We start from the raw sequence: 17,208 nt of genomic DNA on the forward strand, positions 1-17,208 counted from the left end.
GTCATATTTCTGGTTGGCTAGTGCATCATCCTCAGTGTATGAGTTTGCATTTGTTGTGTGCTCAGGGTTGCAGGAGCAGGTGGTCATGAGAACAGCAATGGGACGGCTCCCAGACAGCAACTAGAGGAGCAGCAGTGGTACATAGAGTGTCTACGAGAGGAGATTCAGATGGAGCAGAAAAGAGCGGAGAGAGATCTGGAAAGAGAGCAGGCACGTCTCCGACAGCAGCACACTGAGAGTGAGTACAAAACACATTGAGTTGTACTCTAATGCATTTTTACCATTCAGAAGGGTTGAAAATATATAATATTCTCTTCAGTAAGGAACTTTATTTCTCCTAAAATGTAGGCTTTCAAGTAATGGATTAAGACATTGATTATGTTTTGCACACTTTGTGCGGAGATATTTTCATTCTGGATTTTATTTTGACAGCAAATACAGTAAATATTTTACATAGCCTTAGACAAAGCTTAAAACAAATTAATATTGCATACCTGACAATAAGAAATTGTCCTATTCAATTATAAAGCCTTACGTGCCTCTAAACTCTGGTTTCTTTTGTATCTACAGTCAAGCAGTGGATCTTGCAAGAAAAGCAACGGCTTGAAGCCCACAGGGAAAAGGGAACATTGGAGTCAGGGGTTCAGACAGATCTCATACTTCATAGTGGTTTATCAAGTCAGATGACTGAGGAGGAAGGCAGTGCTGAAAGAGTCCCACTATCACCTTTAATGGGTGACAGGAAAAGAGTGGTGCAGGAGGAACTGCTGAAGCACCATGCATTGCGCAGAGCTGAGAATCGCGTGCGCCGCAAAAGGTTACATTACCAACTGGAGAAGATTGCACGAAAGCGCCATCTGTTGGAGGCGAAGCGAGAGCTGCAGAGGCTGGAAAATGAGCTTCTACAAGGGGGCGATGAAGCCTCATCTCCAGACCTGGGGTACCCCTCAAAGTCCAGGGGACGTCCCATGACTTTACGAAGGCATTCATTTTCTGCTGATCTACTGTCCCGACTGTACCCCCAGAACACTCCTATTTTCAGGTGGGTATAAACCATATGAATAACTAAAATGGGGTCTCATTCACTAACCATGCGTACACACAAATTTGTGTGTGTAACCTGGGTCTGTATAAAAGGCTTTTGTTGTGTTTGAACTGGTTTTGAGGATTGGAATTGCGCCAGGATCTTGCTGCGTATGCTCTCAGGCGAAAGCTTGTCTATAGAGAACGTCATATGTTTGCTGAGAGTGATGAAAGGCTCTAAAGAAAGGGTTGTGTGGAAAGCCACTTATAATACTTCAGATTTATGTGTGTACAGTACATACGTGTTAGGCAGACATTTTTTAGGCAGATGTTCTCCCTTGTATGTGAATATGAATAAAATAATGCAATTTATAGTGAATGAGACCCACTGTGCATGTTTTTGAGTTTACCTGGTCTAAAGAACGAAGTAGTAAATCTTACTGAACAAGGTGTTATTCATGTTTAGTTTACATAGATTATATAGTACACCATGAACAGTGGATTGTTTTTACTTTTAAAAATAAAATAATATATATATATTTTTATTTTTCTCCAAGCAGCCAGTTCCTCAAAAGAAATAGATCTTTTGAGTTTACAACATCTCTAGCTTGCTTTGCTCGTGCCACTAAATGGGAATCTGATGAATGTCTCCAAGATCAAAAGATTAGAAGACGTTCCAATACAATGCCCTCAAGATATGACCAAGGATCCTCAAGTTGGGCCAGTTTTTCAGACAGCGTCAAAAGTCCCATAAAAGATGCAAGTTCAGCTGAAGCTACAAAATTAAAAACTGCTTCCTCAAGGTTGATAGTCAAGAACGTGTTAGGCAGACATTTTTTCATGAGATGTTCTCCCTTGTATGTGAATATGAATAAAATAATGCAATTTTTAGTGAATGAGACCCACTGTGCATGTTTTTGAGTTTACCTGGTCTAAAGAACGAAGTAGTAAATCTTACTGAACAAGGTGTTATTCATGTTTAGTTTACATAGATTACATAGTACACCATGAACAGTGGATTGTTTTTACTTTTAAAAAATAAAATAATATATATATTTTTTTATTTTTCTCCAAGCAGCCAGTTCCTCAAAAGAAATAGATCTTTTGAGTTTACAACATCTCTAGCTTGCTTTGCTCGTGCCACTAAATGGGAATCTGATGAATGTCTCCAAGATCAAAAGATTAGAAGACGTTCCAATACAATGCCCTCAAGATATGACCAAGGATCCTCAAGTTGGGCCAGTTTTTCAGACAGCGTCAAAAGTCCCATAAAAGATGCAAGTTCAGCTGAAGCTACAAAATTAAAAACTGCTTCCTCAAGGTTGATAGTCAAGAAAAGCACAAGTGACCAAGACTGTCTGGATTCAAACACCAAATCCACTAGAAAAGTATTACCAATAATAAAACAGAAAAGTCCTGTGAAGGGAACAAAGACTTTATCTCAAGGTGGAAATAAAGGTTTAGGGACCTTCCGCAAGGTTTTTTCCCACTCCGTTGGCTCTGGGATCAGAACTGCTTTGGCAAAAGTTTTCTGCAAGCCACCACCAGGCTCACGGGGACCTAGAAGTGTGAAATCTGTGAACAAAGCAACAAGTCAGCTTAACGAGAAATCAAACAAAACCAAGACTCTGAAAGACTTTGAGAGAAAACAGGAAAAGTGCCCTATCAAGCCGACAGTGTCTTATGAAAGTTTGGAGCAGCTTAACTCACTAAAATATAAGCAACAGAGACACTGGCGTAGTGCAGAAGTTCTAACGAGCACCAAGCCATGGGTTGCAGTGCAAAAAGAAACAGCTAGATGGGTGGAACATGGTGGTTGGGAGGATCCCAACAGATCTTCAGATTGTGATAGTATTTTCTCATTGGATTCACTGTCATCAGCTTATGCTACAGCTCTGGCTGAGCAACTTCAGCAGGAGGAATGTGATTCCAGTGACGCTGAGAGTGAAGACAGTCAGATGTCTCAAGATTCTCTTGGTATGGAGAGCAGCGGGAAACATGTGACTGCCAGGCCAGTGCTGAGGTTTAAAAAAGTTCCAAGCCATTTAACCACCCCTACAGTACCAGCTTCATGCAGCTCTCAGGCAAACGGCAATAAAGAGGAGATGAGAATATCCAAAGATGTACCTGCAGAGGTTTTCTGGAGCCTTAATGGTAGTCAGAAGTCGAAAACTGAGAACAGCCCAGGCATGGCTAAAGTGCCTTCACACTTTTCTTGTCTAGCATCTGAATCTAAACCCTGTAGCAGTGCAAGTATCAGAGAGACAGAGAATCCACTTGCTCTTACTGATGCTTGGTCATCTACTGATGCAGCAGACAGTCCCAGAATCATCATGGCTTCAGGACACTTGCTCAAACAGGATCCACACACACTAATAGAGAGCAGTAGATGCCAAAGCTCTACTAGTCTGGATCTGTCAGACAACATGAATGTCTCAGAAAGCCAGAGCTCACATCGTTCTGACTCCACTCAGGATGAAAATACAACACTTGAAGAACAAAACAGCACATCCTTTGAAAATACCCTGTTGTTAGAGAGTGATCTCAGTTTTATCCCAGGGCAGGAGATGGATTTTAAAGAACGGACTACCAGTGCAGAACCATGTACAACTCAGACAGTCTGTGATTCTACAGATACCAGTTCAGATGGGGTAGCACATCCAAATAAACCAACCACTGAAAATGAACCACTGAATCCCACTGTGACTAAAGCATTGCTGATCAACTCTTGTTCCAAAGATGGTGAGATCTCAACAAGTACCACTTGCTTCCCAGTTAACTCTAGTAGGGAAGATTCACATGTTAGAGAGGACCCATCATCATATCCAATACACCCTGCAGAATGTTCTCTGAAGTCAAACTTAAACCTGACAATGGGCTATCAGGTTTCAACATGCGACAACGCAGGAGATCCAGAGGTTAAGAACTCTAAAGCAGTGCAGACTATAAATGAATCGCACAGCACTGCTAGCACTGACAATGGCACAATCACTGGACACTGTGATGAAGAAAAGAAGTATTTCTATACAAAACAGTGCACAGAAATGGCTTTTACAACAGATACCAAAGATTATGCATTGACAATAGAAAAATCAGAGAAGCATGATGTAGTACTTAATAGATTTGGCACAGATGGCGAACACTTTGGGAATGAGGCACTCACTGGAACATGCGAAATGAAAGACTCTCATGCAGGCTTTGTGGGAAATGTGAAACTTCCAAAGAAAAGTGATGAAGATTTTTCAGACACTGAGACAGCACTTTTAAATATGGATCAGGAACAGTTGTCTGCTTGTTCAACTATCAATGGAGAATCTGCAAAAAATACATCTCTTTTGGAAAACTGGCTAACAGCTGATACGATTGAAAACTCTGATCAAGAGCTAGAAGACAAACAAATTAAAAATGCACCATTAGCCAGGGATGATCACAAGACTTTAATCAGCAAAGATCACATTAATACTTTTAGAAATGACAGCAGTGTATGCGATAGTGGGCTGACACAAACAAATTGTACTAGCCTGAAATCCTTGAGGAGTTCAGAGATTGAAAACATTATTGACAACAGTAAAGAGGATAGAAAAGATGCATGCCAGATTACGGAGAGAAAGGCCAATAACCGTTATTTTCAGATGAGCGACTCGGCAATTAATGATAAAATATCAGAGGTGGTAAAAGAACATTTTATGATGTCTCTAAGAGAAGACTGTAGTGAGGATCAAGAGTCAAACACAAAGAAAGAAAACCATTATTTAGCTAAACTGGATGATTTTAAGTTCAAAACAAACAAACATGAATTTGATAACAAAAGTACTCGGGCTGGACATGGCAAAAGTAATAGTTCCCAGACTTTCTCATGTATGTCAAAATCAGAGATTAACACAGACAACGCTACTGTACACTTGGAGAACAGTGATTCACAAACAGAATTAAGACATTCTTTGACTATGAAGGATCAGGCAGTCTCGAACTCCAGTGGCACAGAAGATCATATTGTAAGGAAGAAAGAGAGGAAAGTTGAACAAGAAAATCCAAAATGTGGATATGTCAGTGATAACATGGAATCCGGTCTATGCTGCACTATAGAGGAACAGAGCGCAGATAAACTAAAAACAAGTGAATCAGTGTTGTCGTGTGTCAAAGAAACTATTATTGATGTGAATACGTCAAGAGAGAACATTATTGTCTGCACCCAGCTAAGAAAGGATAATGTTGATGCTTCAAACCCTGTTCAAAGGAAAGATTGCATCAGTGAAAGGGTTTTGGAGGGTGGTAGAGCCACAGTATTAAAACCAATGCGTCCCTGCATGTATGCACAAGATACTTTATCTCTTAAGCTGACAAATGGTTTGGAGAAAGTTCAGAAAGTGAATCAGTGCATGCACCAGAATGCACAGGTAGTCGGCAACAAAACGGATCGAAATGAAAGTGGACTGGCCTCTATGGAAATGCACAATTTTGATGATAAACCACTTACACATCGACATTCAAGACTTTTGAATGAAACTTTGTGCTCACCAAGCGAAAAATGTCCTATGACGGTCTCAACTCCAGTAAAGTCCAGTAATTGGAGCATTCCTCAGGTATCATTGTCCACCGAAGCAACAGTGAAACATACTGTCTCAGGTGTGCACTCCGAAGATGTGGCTGATACTTTTCAGCAAACCATGGAGGCACAAAATAAAAAGATATGTTCATATAACTCTTCAGTATCAAGTATGGAACATTACCACTCAACAGTGTATGGCAATTACCCTACTCCTGAAGCCCGGCCTTCAAGCAATCTTGCATTTTATGAATTTGGTCCAGGAAACCTTGGAAAACATAATGGTTGTGTAAGCCAAGATAAAACTTGTGCTAAACATTCCGTGGAAACTGCTACTATCAGTAGTAATTGTGATGAAAACAAAGAAAGACCTGTGGAGCACATACACAACGGTAACTCTGAAGATTTAAGAAAAGATGCCACTCTTCCAGATTTAAGCCAAGCACCACAAAGTAAACAAATGCACAAGTTGCTTAAAACTTGTGATTCTGGAAAAATCGACAAGGATCCACAATCAGAGAATCAGTCTATCTACACAAGTAATCAAATGGAAATGGAGGTTACATCTCAGTATAATGATGAAAGAACGCAAAGTCTTAATAACCAACCACTGAAAAATCAAGAGCTAAATATGTCTAAAAATCACCAGTCAACTTGTATGCAAAGAAGAGAGCCTGATAAATCTGTTGAGGTATATCACAATGCAGAACAGACTCATTGCAGTCAAAATACAAAGGAATATTATAATAGCAGATGTAAATCTACAGAACATGTCACAGTAGCTGAAGCTACAAAACATTTTTTTGGCAATGGTAATGATGAAAGACGGAAAGGAAAACAAAAGCGACACAGAAAGGCCCACTTTATAACACCTCCAAGTTCATCCACTGATTCTACACCTGATTTATCTTTGGATGAGAGTACCACATCTAAAGGTCATGTGTCTCGTACCAAACCTGCTTCTCAGGCAAACCTGCTTCCTACCAGTAAAAATGCTCTTGGCAAATACAAATGTCCTCCACTTGACGAACAAAGCATTTCTTCACCTTCAACAATTAGTCCAAGATCATTAGAAGAACAATCAGGACAGAGATACACCCAGCAGCCTAGCACTGGTATGCCACCCTCTATGTTTGGAGTTGCCATGCGTAGCGAAGCTGAGACAATTGCATGTCAGCAAGATCATGGTTCTAAAGAAGAAATTCAAAAGATAGAGATGATTGAACCAAATGGTAATAAAGACATTTGTTTAAGGAAGAATGCTTCTTCCGAAGATATTTTAGCTTGTGTGGAAGACCATGCTCAGCCATTCGAGGATACTGTCCCACAGACAAGAGATTCTGCAATGCATTTTGCCTCAAGTGATATTAACCCATTTATTTATTCAAAAACTACTATGGGGGTTAACACAGCAATCCACAAAAAGCAGGCCTTTGGAAGTGCTGCCAATATATCCTGCAAACACTCTTCACTCAATTGTTCCAACAAGAATATGACAAGGTGCTGCAGTGTAGACAGACACCTAAATATTCAGGACTCCCCTTTCTGCTCCCATTTGAGCGCTTATGTAAATCATAAAGGCCTTTCTAGCACACTGAGTAGTAGAAGCTGAGACAATTGCATGTCAGCAAGATCATGGTTCTAAAGAAGAAATTCAAAAGATAGAGATGATTGAACCAAATGGTAATAAAGACATTTGTTTAAGGAAGAATGCTTCTTCCGAAGATATTTTAGCTTGTGTGGAAGACCATGCTCAGCCATTTGAGGATACTGTCCCACAGACAAGAGATTCTGCAATGCATTTTGCCTCAAGTGATATTAACCCATTTATTCATTCAAAAACTACTATGGGGGTTAACACAGCAATCCACAAAAAGCAGGCCTTTGGAAGTGCTGCCAATATATCCTGCAAACACTCTTCACTCAATTGTTCCAACAAGAATATGACAAGGTGCTGCAGTGTAGACAATGGCCTAAATATTCAGGACTCCCCTTTCTGCTCCCATTTGAGCGCTTATGTAAATCATAAAGGCCTTTCTAGCACACTGAGTAGTAATGAATATTCTAAATATCAAATTTCTTCTGAACCTCTGCTGAAGGCAGCTTCTCATTCCTCTAGTGGTTCAAAAAAGCAGACCCTAACAGTTTTGAAATGTGACTCTTACAATTGTGCCTCAGCGGAGTTACGCCACAGTTCAGGTCAAGTTGATGAAATAGTGCTGGTCTACTCCTCTGAGTATGAATCTCAGGAACATCCGAGTCCAAGCAGGTGTGATCATGGCACACAAACCATTGAGGTTAATAAGGACCTTAAACGAAAGAGCCGTCACAGAAGAAGCAGCACACAGACACCAGTGTCCAAACCAGGGAATGGTGCCCTAACCACATGGGCAAGTCTACAAAGCATGTCTGAACATCTCTCTGACCTAATAGTCAACACCTCTGATCTTCTGGGGAACATACAGGGTATGCGAACTGGGGAAAAGCCACCAAAATATGACCATCCTGAACACTGTTTTCAGGTTTCAACTGTGCATTCTTGCAGTAACTTCAAGAAAGACTGTTCTACACAAACGTCCTTGGACATTGGGATCCAGACAGAGGATGCTCCAGTGTCAAAGAACGCTATGGCCCATGAAGTAAATGTTATTGTTAAAGTGATTGGCTCAGATACTTGCAATGTGTCCCAATTAGATGGTGATGCCAAGATCTTGAAGAATAAATGTGAAAGTGAACAGGCCTTTGAAAGGATTAAAAGCCTGCCTGATTTACGTCCCAAAGGTTCAAATGTAACTGAGTGTCAGAATTTTCTGATTCCCTCCCAGAAGGTTCTTTCATTAGAGACCGTTGTGCCAAATCAGGATTCCCCCTCTATGAAAGCATTTGAAGGTAGCACAGTAGACTACTTCAAAGAGAAGTCTTCGTCTAGCCACCTTGGAGCAAAACGCTCGCATATGAAACAAGAGGAGAAGCAGAATTATCACAGAAATGTAGACCTAAGGAATTGCTTTAATAAACAAATTATGCTCATGGATCGTGCCTGCTCCCCTATCCTTACTGTGAAGGCTGCAAGATACACCCAAGGAAGACAAGTAAAAACTACCCAGAGTTTAACAAACCACAAAACCGAGGGACAAGAGAAACGGTATTCAAATGTATACAACATGCCATTGAAAGGTCATAAAATGTCCAACCATGAAAATAAGGTACTTCACAGTAAAAATGCAAGAACAGCATCAACATCAGTGTCATCTGTGACCTTTGAAAACCTGAGTGACCTTTGTCCAAATCTGGGTGGATCTGATGACTGCTCAAACAGCATCTGTCCCTGCACCAAACGCATGAACAAAGAGAGAAATGAATACTCGCATGAAGTTGAAGACTGGGTAATAAGTAAACCCACTATTAACCGTTCCCCATCTCAGCCACAAAAAATGTCCCTCTCCCTTCCAAGCAGTACCATTGCTGTCCAACTTGCATCATCCTCCGATAACGTCAGACAGTCTAAAATGGAAAACCTAGAAAGACCTCATTTGTCAACCGTGAACAGTCAGTTGAGTCACAGATCAACTGAGAATATAATAAAAAGTTGGGATCATTCAAATCAAAGTATTGTGCAACAGCAGGAAGATGACGTGATGTCTCTGGTGCCAAGCGAGTGCAACACAGATGTTCTGGTCAGCATCAATCCTCTGGCAGAAACCAGCACGCTCAAAGAACATCAGTGGATCCCTGATGATCTGCCCATGCACAACAAATTTACTAACTGGTCTGGCATCAATCAGCAGCCACCATCAACACTTAAAATACACAGACCAACTGGACAGCACTTCACAAAGCTCAGCCCCAGTTACTGGCAAGAGCCATCATGGAAAACGGGCAGGAGAGCACATGAAATTGAGAAGCTGAGGAAAGAACGCGAGCGGGTTTTAGCCTCTGTACATATGGATCTGAGCCCTCATCAGCTGACCGTTGAACTCACAGAGGCCAAGCTGCACTATGGCCAAGGGGAAACAGACACTCTGCTTAAAATTCTCAAGTCTGGTTCTAAAAAGGCATCTTCAGCCTGTAACAAACAGGAGCTCCTTAACAGGTCTGTATAATCTGTGATTACATATGAATTGAAGTATTACAAAATATTTTTTTTTCTTTGGAAATACATTTAGGGTGCTTTCACACTAGCACTTTTGGTGTGTACCCAGGTTTGTTTGTCATTAGAATTTGGTTCATTGGAGGCAATCCAAAAGTGGTTCAAACCAAGCAATCGGACCAAGTGTGAAAGCACCCCTACTTTTCAGAGGTTCTTATAAATAGAATTCTATTTTGTCATTAGGCATAGGAAGAGCATTGAAAGTTTGAGAAAAGACAGAGAAGCCCGTCTCCAGATGTGTCGTCGGGCTCGGAGCCTCAGTCCCAGTAAGCATCGGATCCCTATAAATTATGAGGAGCAATCTCAAAAAGTTTCAGAACTGCCAAGCAGACGCAGGGAATATCTGCAGCAGCTCAGACAAGAGATTGTTGAAACCAGCAGGTGATTTGGAACTGCACTAAATGTTACAGAAGTTAAACTTGGTTATATTCTGTAATTCTGTTTACTATATCAGATGTTCTCCCCCAGAGTTCCTGATCCACCAAGAAGGGAGGGTCAATGTCCATCTGACATTGAGCATCTATTGCGTGACTACAGTCGAGCCCGCGAGGAGGCAAGAGCAGAGATTGCACGTGCACGAGACCGACTCCGTGAGAGGACCGAACAGGAGAAGAGTCGACTACAGCAGCAAGCTCTCTCACAGGCAGTGAAGGTCAGAGACACTTGATCATTTTTAAATATTATTCATAAGAATCAAGAATGATCAAGTATTGCTGCACTTTGCTGTTTTAAAATAGTTTCATAATTCCTTTTTTCCCCGTGTCTTATGTAGGATGACCTGCGGTTTCGCACACGCATTAGTAACAGTACTTTATGTAGTGGTTCGAACCTGAGTCTTTCCTCAAGCCCCACTTCAGGGTACAACAGCAGCAATACTGCCTTACTGAAAGACATTACCTCACCATTAATACAGGTAAGGAACCACACTAAAAAGTTTAACATGCTTCCATGTTTTTTTTTTTTTTTTTAAAATGCTATTTTTCAAGCTCTTCGCCTCATTCCTCAGGTAAACGGAGTCTCAGAATTCAAAGTAAGGACTCGACCTCCAGTGATCCCGTTGCAGACTTCAAAAGCCCAGCGTAGATGGCTGTCAGTCCAGGGTGAGCAATAACCCATAAACAATTGCAAACCCAAGGGCTATGCTTCGAATCCACTTAATTAATCAGATCCCCTATTTTCTATAGATGTCAGCCTGGAGACATCTACCACTGGATATGAGCCTGAGTCCTCCTCCACTCCATCATCTTCTCCCTGTGCTCGACAACGCACCCTCTCCTTTGGCTCTCCTTCGTCGATATCAACTTCATATCTGGATATCGCAGACTGCACTCTTGCCAGTGCTATTTCAGAAGTATGCTACTGCAACTCATGTTTCAAAATATGCAAGAGCATGTCAATGTGAAATGCTTCATGGACTTGCTTGTCTGTTTTAGGTATATTTGGCGTCTGGTGGTGATGTGAGGAATCTGCTGGCTGGGAAGGCAGCTGCTGGCTGGAGGTACGCTAATATGCATATTGTGCATGTGTAAACATCTTAGATGTATTAAGTCCTCATATTCCATTTCTCACCAGGCATCAAGGTGTGGAGAGAGGCGTTCAGGTCTTTCACAAGGCTACTTCCAGACCCTCAGCTCATGGGTTTCTTGGAGCAGTTGAGCTGGAGAGACCTTTGGCCAGTCTGTGGTCTATAGTTCGAGATCACTCAAAGACTCACCTGTACCACGAGTCTATTAAATCTGCCTGGACACGACCACTTGACAAAAGCACACAACTAGGTAAAGCTCAGTGCACAATATATGATTTTGACAAATTTCTGGGATTGTAAGGGATTTCTTTTGTCTTAGGGTAAAATCGTGAGTCTTAGATCATCTAGTGTCACATGTTCACTGATGGGCAATTAATGGTCTTTGTGATGCTACAATGTGACCGCACCTAAGGCTCGCATGCACTGAATAATCAGTACGTGGTTTCTGCAAGTCTTAATTGGCGAGGGTCAATGTCCATCTGACATTGAGCATCTATTGCGTGACTACAGTCGAGCCCGTGAGGAGGCAAGAGCAGAGATTGCACGTGCACGAGACCGACTCCGTGAGAGGACCGAACAGGAGAAGAGACGACTACAGCAGCAAGCTCTCTCACAGGCAGTGAAGGTCAGAGACACTTGATCATTTTTAAATATTATTCATAAGAATCAAGAATGATCAAGTATTGCTGCACTTTGCTGTTTTAAAATAGTTTCATAATTCCTTTTTTCCCCCTGTGTCTTATGTAGGATGACCTGCGGTTTCGCACACGCATTAGTAACAGTACTTTATGTAGTGGTTCGAACCTGAGTCTTTCCTCAAGCCCCACTTCAGGGTACAACAGCAGCAATACTGCCTTACTGAAAGACATTACCTCACCATTAATACAGGTAAGAAACCACACTAAAAAGTTTAACATGCTTCCATGTTTTTTTTTTTATTTAAAATGCTATTTTTCAAGCTCTTCACCTCATTCCTCAGGTAAACGGAGTCTCAGAATTCAAAGTAAGGACTCGACCTCCAGTGATCCCGTTGCAGACTTCAAAAGCTCAGCGTAGATGGCTTTCAGTCCAGGGCAGACGCGTCGAAAAACGTCTCGAAAAACGCTGGTGATAAACGCGCGCGATAATCGTCCCGGTGTGCACAAGGCTTTAGTGTAAAATTGTGAGTCTTTGATCGTCTAGTGTGACGTTCACCGCCGACAAATTAATGGTCTTTGCTATGAATCAGAAAATTAGGGTCGTACTCATACAATGTGACCATTCTTAAGGCTTGCATGCAAAAAACTCTGTACTGGTTCTTCAGTGCAAGTCTTACTTGGCCATTCCACAAATTAAGGCCTAAAAAGATCTTAAATCAGAGCAGAACATTTTAAATTCATACAGTCATGGCATTAAATTAATGCACACGCTGCAAAAAATGTAAATCATCAGTTATTTTTTGTTTCTCAATACAAATTTCTAAACATCCTTAAATCAAGATACATTTACTTGTTTTCTGAGAAATTAAACAAAATTAAGTTTATGCTTAAAACAAGAACAAATATCTGTCAGTGGGGAATGAAAACTTGTCTGAAAAATGGGTTGAAAAACCCATTGGCAGATACTTTGAAGCATTGCCAATACAAGGCATTTACATTAAGAGACCACATTAAAACATTGAGCTCCATTCAATCTGTTTCTTATATACATTCTTTAGTTGGTCTTTAAAAAGATTCTAAAAAGTCTTACATTTACCATCTTAAATCCTGCAGAAACTGTGCAGTAGCACTGATGAATTTCGAACACACTGATTTCTAAAGAGCACAGTTTTTTTTTTTCAGACACCAAATTTCAAACTCATCGAAGCCACTTTGTTCAATCTTGAAGTGAACTTTTACCTGTATGGTGATTAGATTCACTCTTTTGGACTGCCACCTTTAAAGGGATAGTTCACCCAAAAATGAAAATTCTATCATTAATTACTCGCCCTCACGTCGTTCTAAACCCGTAAGACCCGTTCATCTTCGGAACACAAATTAAGATATTTTCGATGAAATCTGACCCTGCATAGACAGTAATGCAACTACCAAGTTCAAGGCCCAGAAAAGTAGTAAGGGCATTGTTAAAAGTCCATGTGACATCAGTGGTTCAACCTTAATTTTATGAAGCTACGAGAATACTATTTTTGTGCAAAGAAAACAAAAATAATGACTTTATTCAACAATTTCCTCTCTCTTCCGTGTCAGTCGACGAGCGTTCACGAGAGTAGCACGACGCTGTACATGTCGCAGTCTGCCTTGTCTCTCTTTTTGAGATCACATTGTAAAATCTGTCATTTCATTATCTTAAAGGATTTGAAAATTGTACAGTGAATAGCAGGCTCAATAGGTAAGAGAGGTAATGATTATAACTTTCCTTCAAGTGCAGGCAAAAGCAAAATTTATCTTTACTGATTATATTGCTTTGTCTTGTCTTTCTCTCCAATCAGTCTATCTTTTGACGGACGTATCCAACTGCCAGCTTAAACAGCCGCGGGACTTCTGCTGCCTCAGTACAGAATCTAAACAGGTGTTCTGTGTTCGCTATTCTGTGATTAGCTTTATCCAAAAGTACTTTACCTTAACCACATATTCATCTTTTCTGTAGGATATGTGGGTGCTGGCCATGCAGTCTGTATTTGAGGAGACACTGCCACGTCCCAGTGTGGATACTATTCGTGGTGAGATTCTACCCAGCGCGTGGATCCTTCAACCCAGCCAACGTAACAGTCGACAGGTTGTCACTGTCATCTATTTGTTACAAGTAAGATGCTTTACCCTTGTATCCTTTCCCTCATCGTGTATCAGTTTAATGAATTAGCATTTGCATTAGCGTTATGCTTGCTTAAAGGCAGAGTAAGTGATTTCTGGTAGCCAATGTTGATATTTGAAATCACCAAAACAAACACGCCCCTACCCCAAAAGGGTCTTGCCCCTATTTTGATAGCTCCGCCCCACATATACGTACGCAACCCAGGCAACGATTAGTTCTGTGAAACAAAGCAAAACCAATGTTACACCGTGTCTATGGACCTGAGCGGCGCGGCGCAACAAATCCCGACAGAAAACTGCTGCCGACACAAATTTCAAATGGTTTTCAACGGTCGTTTGATCGCGTCCAGTGTAGGCAGACTTTAGCTGTTGTAGACACGGTGTTACTCACCTATTGAGAAGAAACAAAGCAACCTCGGCGTCCGATCGCAGGCCTCCGCTCCTTGAGTTCTCTCCAGCGCTGGAAAGCTGATCCGATATTTACACGTATATATTGTGTAACACATTATCTTGCCTTATTTTATCTCGTCTTACTATGTTATTGAATAATTTTGCCCCCATGTGCCAAAGCATTGATTATTGTAAAAAGATTATAATACTTTGATTAATCTAAGTAAAATCCCAAAGCTATTTCTTGATGTATGTATATAGTTATTACTTGATTATCATTTGACATAGAGTAAACTATGCATAGCTCTGTTATTTGTAAGGATGGATATTCAGATCAAAACAATCAACTGTATTACAGTATTCTTTGAATGCATAGCATTGTCTTAAGCTACTTTCAGAAATAACTAGTATGTAAAACTTGAACTTGACATCAGCTGTAGAGACTTTAACTTTATTCTGTAATATGCAGTACAGTGCCTTTCATAAACATGTCCAGTCCCTTTCTGTTTTATGTGTTGTTTGTTGGTAGTATAATTTTTCAGCCGTTTTCATTTTTGGGTGATTTCTTTGTAACTGCTTACACAATTTGACAAGTTCTATATTGGCTGAAATGGGATAGACTGTCATAAAACTGTTATTGACTGCAGTGCTATTGATGTTGATACTTTCAGTATTGTAATTTTTATTTTTGTAAAATGTGCATGCAAAATGTTCTTTAAATTTTCCCTGTGTAATGAAATGCAAACAAAAGTTAATCATTTTTAACATGAACTGTTATGCTTTCTACAGTGGCTTCAGCTGTATAGATTATACACAAATCTGGATTTGCTTTAAAGCCATTACATTTTAACATAGTGATCAAGAGAGCCTTTGCTCTCTTGTAACTTAGCTGATCTGTAAAACTATGTTGCCGCTGAAACAAAAAATATACTGTATAAATGAAGGATTTTTTTTATTATATCACATTGTTTTAATATACTGTAAATGTCTTCTATAATATGTAATCTATTATCTAAATGTAAAATAATTTATCATTTGATATGCTATCAATGTTCTCTTCATTTTAACTATTTTCTATGTTTCTGTGGAAGAGCTTCCAAAATCTTAAAGACTTTTAAGTTCCCTGAGATGGTAAATAATCAGTTATAAGTTTTCCTCCTCGTTTCTTGTGTCTCCCCCTATAGGTGGATTTGGGAAGCCCGCCCTTGGCTCCTAGACTGCTGAATACTGTGTCTAGGAAGCAAGCAGCTGTCATTGCAGACCTCGATTCTTTCTTCTCTTTGTGACAAATCAGGTTACACATGTAGCAACAAGCACTTACACTAAAACCCCCTGAAGGTTTTTGCTAAGATTTGCACCTCATGTTCTTGCTTTTTACTTGCTTTTTTTTTCACATAGCACTGATAGTATGACTATATATATATATATATATATATATATATATATATATATATATATATAATATATATTGTAACTTAGCTGATCTGTAAAACTATGTTGCCGCTGAAACAAAAAATATACTGTATAAATGAAGGATTTTTTTTATTATATCACATTGTTTTAATATACTGTAAATGTCTTCTATAATATGTAATCTATTATCTAAATGTAAAATAATTTATCATTTGATATGCTATCAATGTTCTCTTCATTTTAACTATTTTCTATGTTTCTGTGGAAGAGCTTCCAAAATCTTAAAGACTTTTAATTTATGAACCAGAACATATTTTTATTAAATACATTTGGCATTTTTCATATATGTTTCTTGTTTTCGGTCATTATTTTAGTATTTAAAAGTATCTCACTTGCTTTTTAAGTGCAAGGCCATAACCACATGGGTTAGTATTACAAATATTGTCGGTGGGAGAATTATACAGTCACTCAACTTCACTTGTGTATATATATATATATATATATATATATATATGCCCCAAACCATAGAGCCCCCCCACATATCAAATCCCAATTTAACCCGTTTATAAGTGTAAGTTAAGTTGGTCAGATCTTTCTGGGTTTTTAATCTTCAGTACTTAACCCGTGAACAGTAGCGAAAATACAGTGAAACGATTACGTGAATGACTATGTGTTAGTTGAACAAAGCAGTAAGCCCAAAAGATGATGATGATTTCACAGGCCAAAGTAGTGCGATTATGACCTCTGGTGGTGATCTGATGTAACTGTTAAAACACAAATCCTATCCAAAAAAAAAAAAAAAGTCCCAAAAAAGGAAAACAGGTGGGTGGTGATCTGATGTAACTGTTAAAACACAAATCCTATCCAAAAAAAAAAAAAAAGTCCAAAAAAGGTAAACAGGTGTGATAGGTGATCAGGTAAGTATAATTTTAGCGTTCCAATTAAATAAAAAATAATAATAATTGTGGTGTCTGTTTATTCTTTATTACAGGACTGATCATATGGGAGCTCTTGGCTGACAGGGACTCAGGTTCGAATCCGGCCTGAGTCATTTCCCGATCCCAATCTCCCTCTCTCCCCCATTTTCCTGTCTGTCTCTCCTATCCTAAAAAAAAAAAAAAGGCCAGAAAAGATCAGGTAAGTATGTTTTAACATTCCAAATCAAATAGAAACATTTATTAATTTGGGTGTCTGTTTGATTTTTATTAAAGGACTGATGGCACAATCAGAGCTGCTGTAGGCTGACGGGGACTCATCTGAGTCATTTCCTGAACCCAATCCTCCTCTTTCCCCCACTTTCCTATCTGTCTCTTCTGTCCTATGCAAAAACAAGGCTAATAATGCTGAATAAGGCCCCCCCAAAAAAGTTAAC

General features: G+C 39.7%; 1 protein-coding gene and 1 long non-coding RNA gene across 2 annotated transcripts in view; both read left to right on the plus strand.

The window, feature by feature from the left end:
- LOC107724018 (stAR-related lipid transfer protein 9-like) overlaps nucleotides 1-15,821 on the plus strand; it is a 44,302-nt gene extending 28,481 nt beyond the window's left edge. Inside the window, exons 20-33 of the mRNA XM_016532778.1 lie at nucleotides 66-238; nucleotides 571-1,042; nucleotides 2,102-6,855; nucleotides 7,304-9,662; nucleotides 9,903-10,100; nucleotides 10,188-10,371; nucleotides 10,492-10,632; nucleotides 10,726-10,819; nucleotides 10,904-11,070; nucleotides 11,153-11,217; nucleotides 11,292-11,494; nucleotides 13,712-13,791; nucleotides 13,870-14,025; nucleotides 15,608-15,821. Coding sequence (XP_016388264.1) covers nucleotides 66-238; nucleotides 571-1,042; nucleotides 2,102-6,855; nucleotides 7,304-9,662; nucleotides 9,903-10,100; nucleotides 10,188-10,371; nucleotides 10,492-10,632; nucleotides 10,726-10,819; nucleotides 10,904-11,070; nucleotides 11,153-11,217; nucleotides 11,292-11,494; nucleotides 13,712-13,791; nucleotides 13,870-14,025; nucleotides 15,608-15,709 — 9,148 coding nt within the window. The 3' untranslated portion in view covers nucleotides 15,710-15,821. The remainder of the gene's footprint in view (nucleotides 1-65; nucleotides 239-570; nucleotides 1,043-2,101; nucleotides 6,856-7,303; nucleotides 9,663-9,902; nucleotides 10,101-10,187; nucleotides 10,372-10,491; nucleotides 10,633-10,725; nucleotides 10,820-10,903; nucleotides 11,071-11,152; nucleotides 11,218-11,291; nucleotides 11,495-13,711; nucleotides 13,792-13,869; nucleotides 14,026-15,607) is intronic.
- LOC107724019 (uncharacterized) lies at nucleotides 11,749-12,311 on the plus strand. Its single transcript, XR_001637991.1, has 3 exons — nucleotides 11,749-11,869; nucleotides 11,992-12,132; nucleotides 12,224-12,311. It is a non-coding gene; the product is annotated as an uncharacterized LOC107724019 (long non-coding RNA).
- Nucleotides 15,822-17,208: the final 1,387 nt, after the last annotated feature.

Source organism: Sinocyclocheilus rhinocerous, unplaced genomic scaffold, assembly GCF_001515625.1.
Source record: "Sinocyclocheilus rhinocerous isolate Xijiao unplaced genomic scaffold, SAMN03320098_v1.1 scaffold1056, whole genome shotgun sequence".
NCBI classification, from domain to species: domain Eukaryota; kingdom Metazoa; phylum Chordata; class Actinopteri; order Cypriniformes; family Cyprinidae; genus Sinocyclocheilus; species Sinocyclocheilus rhinocerous.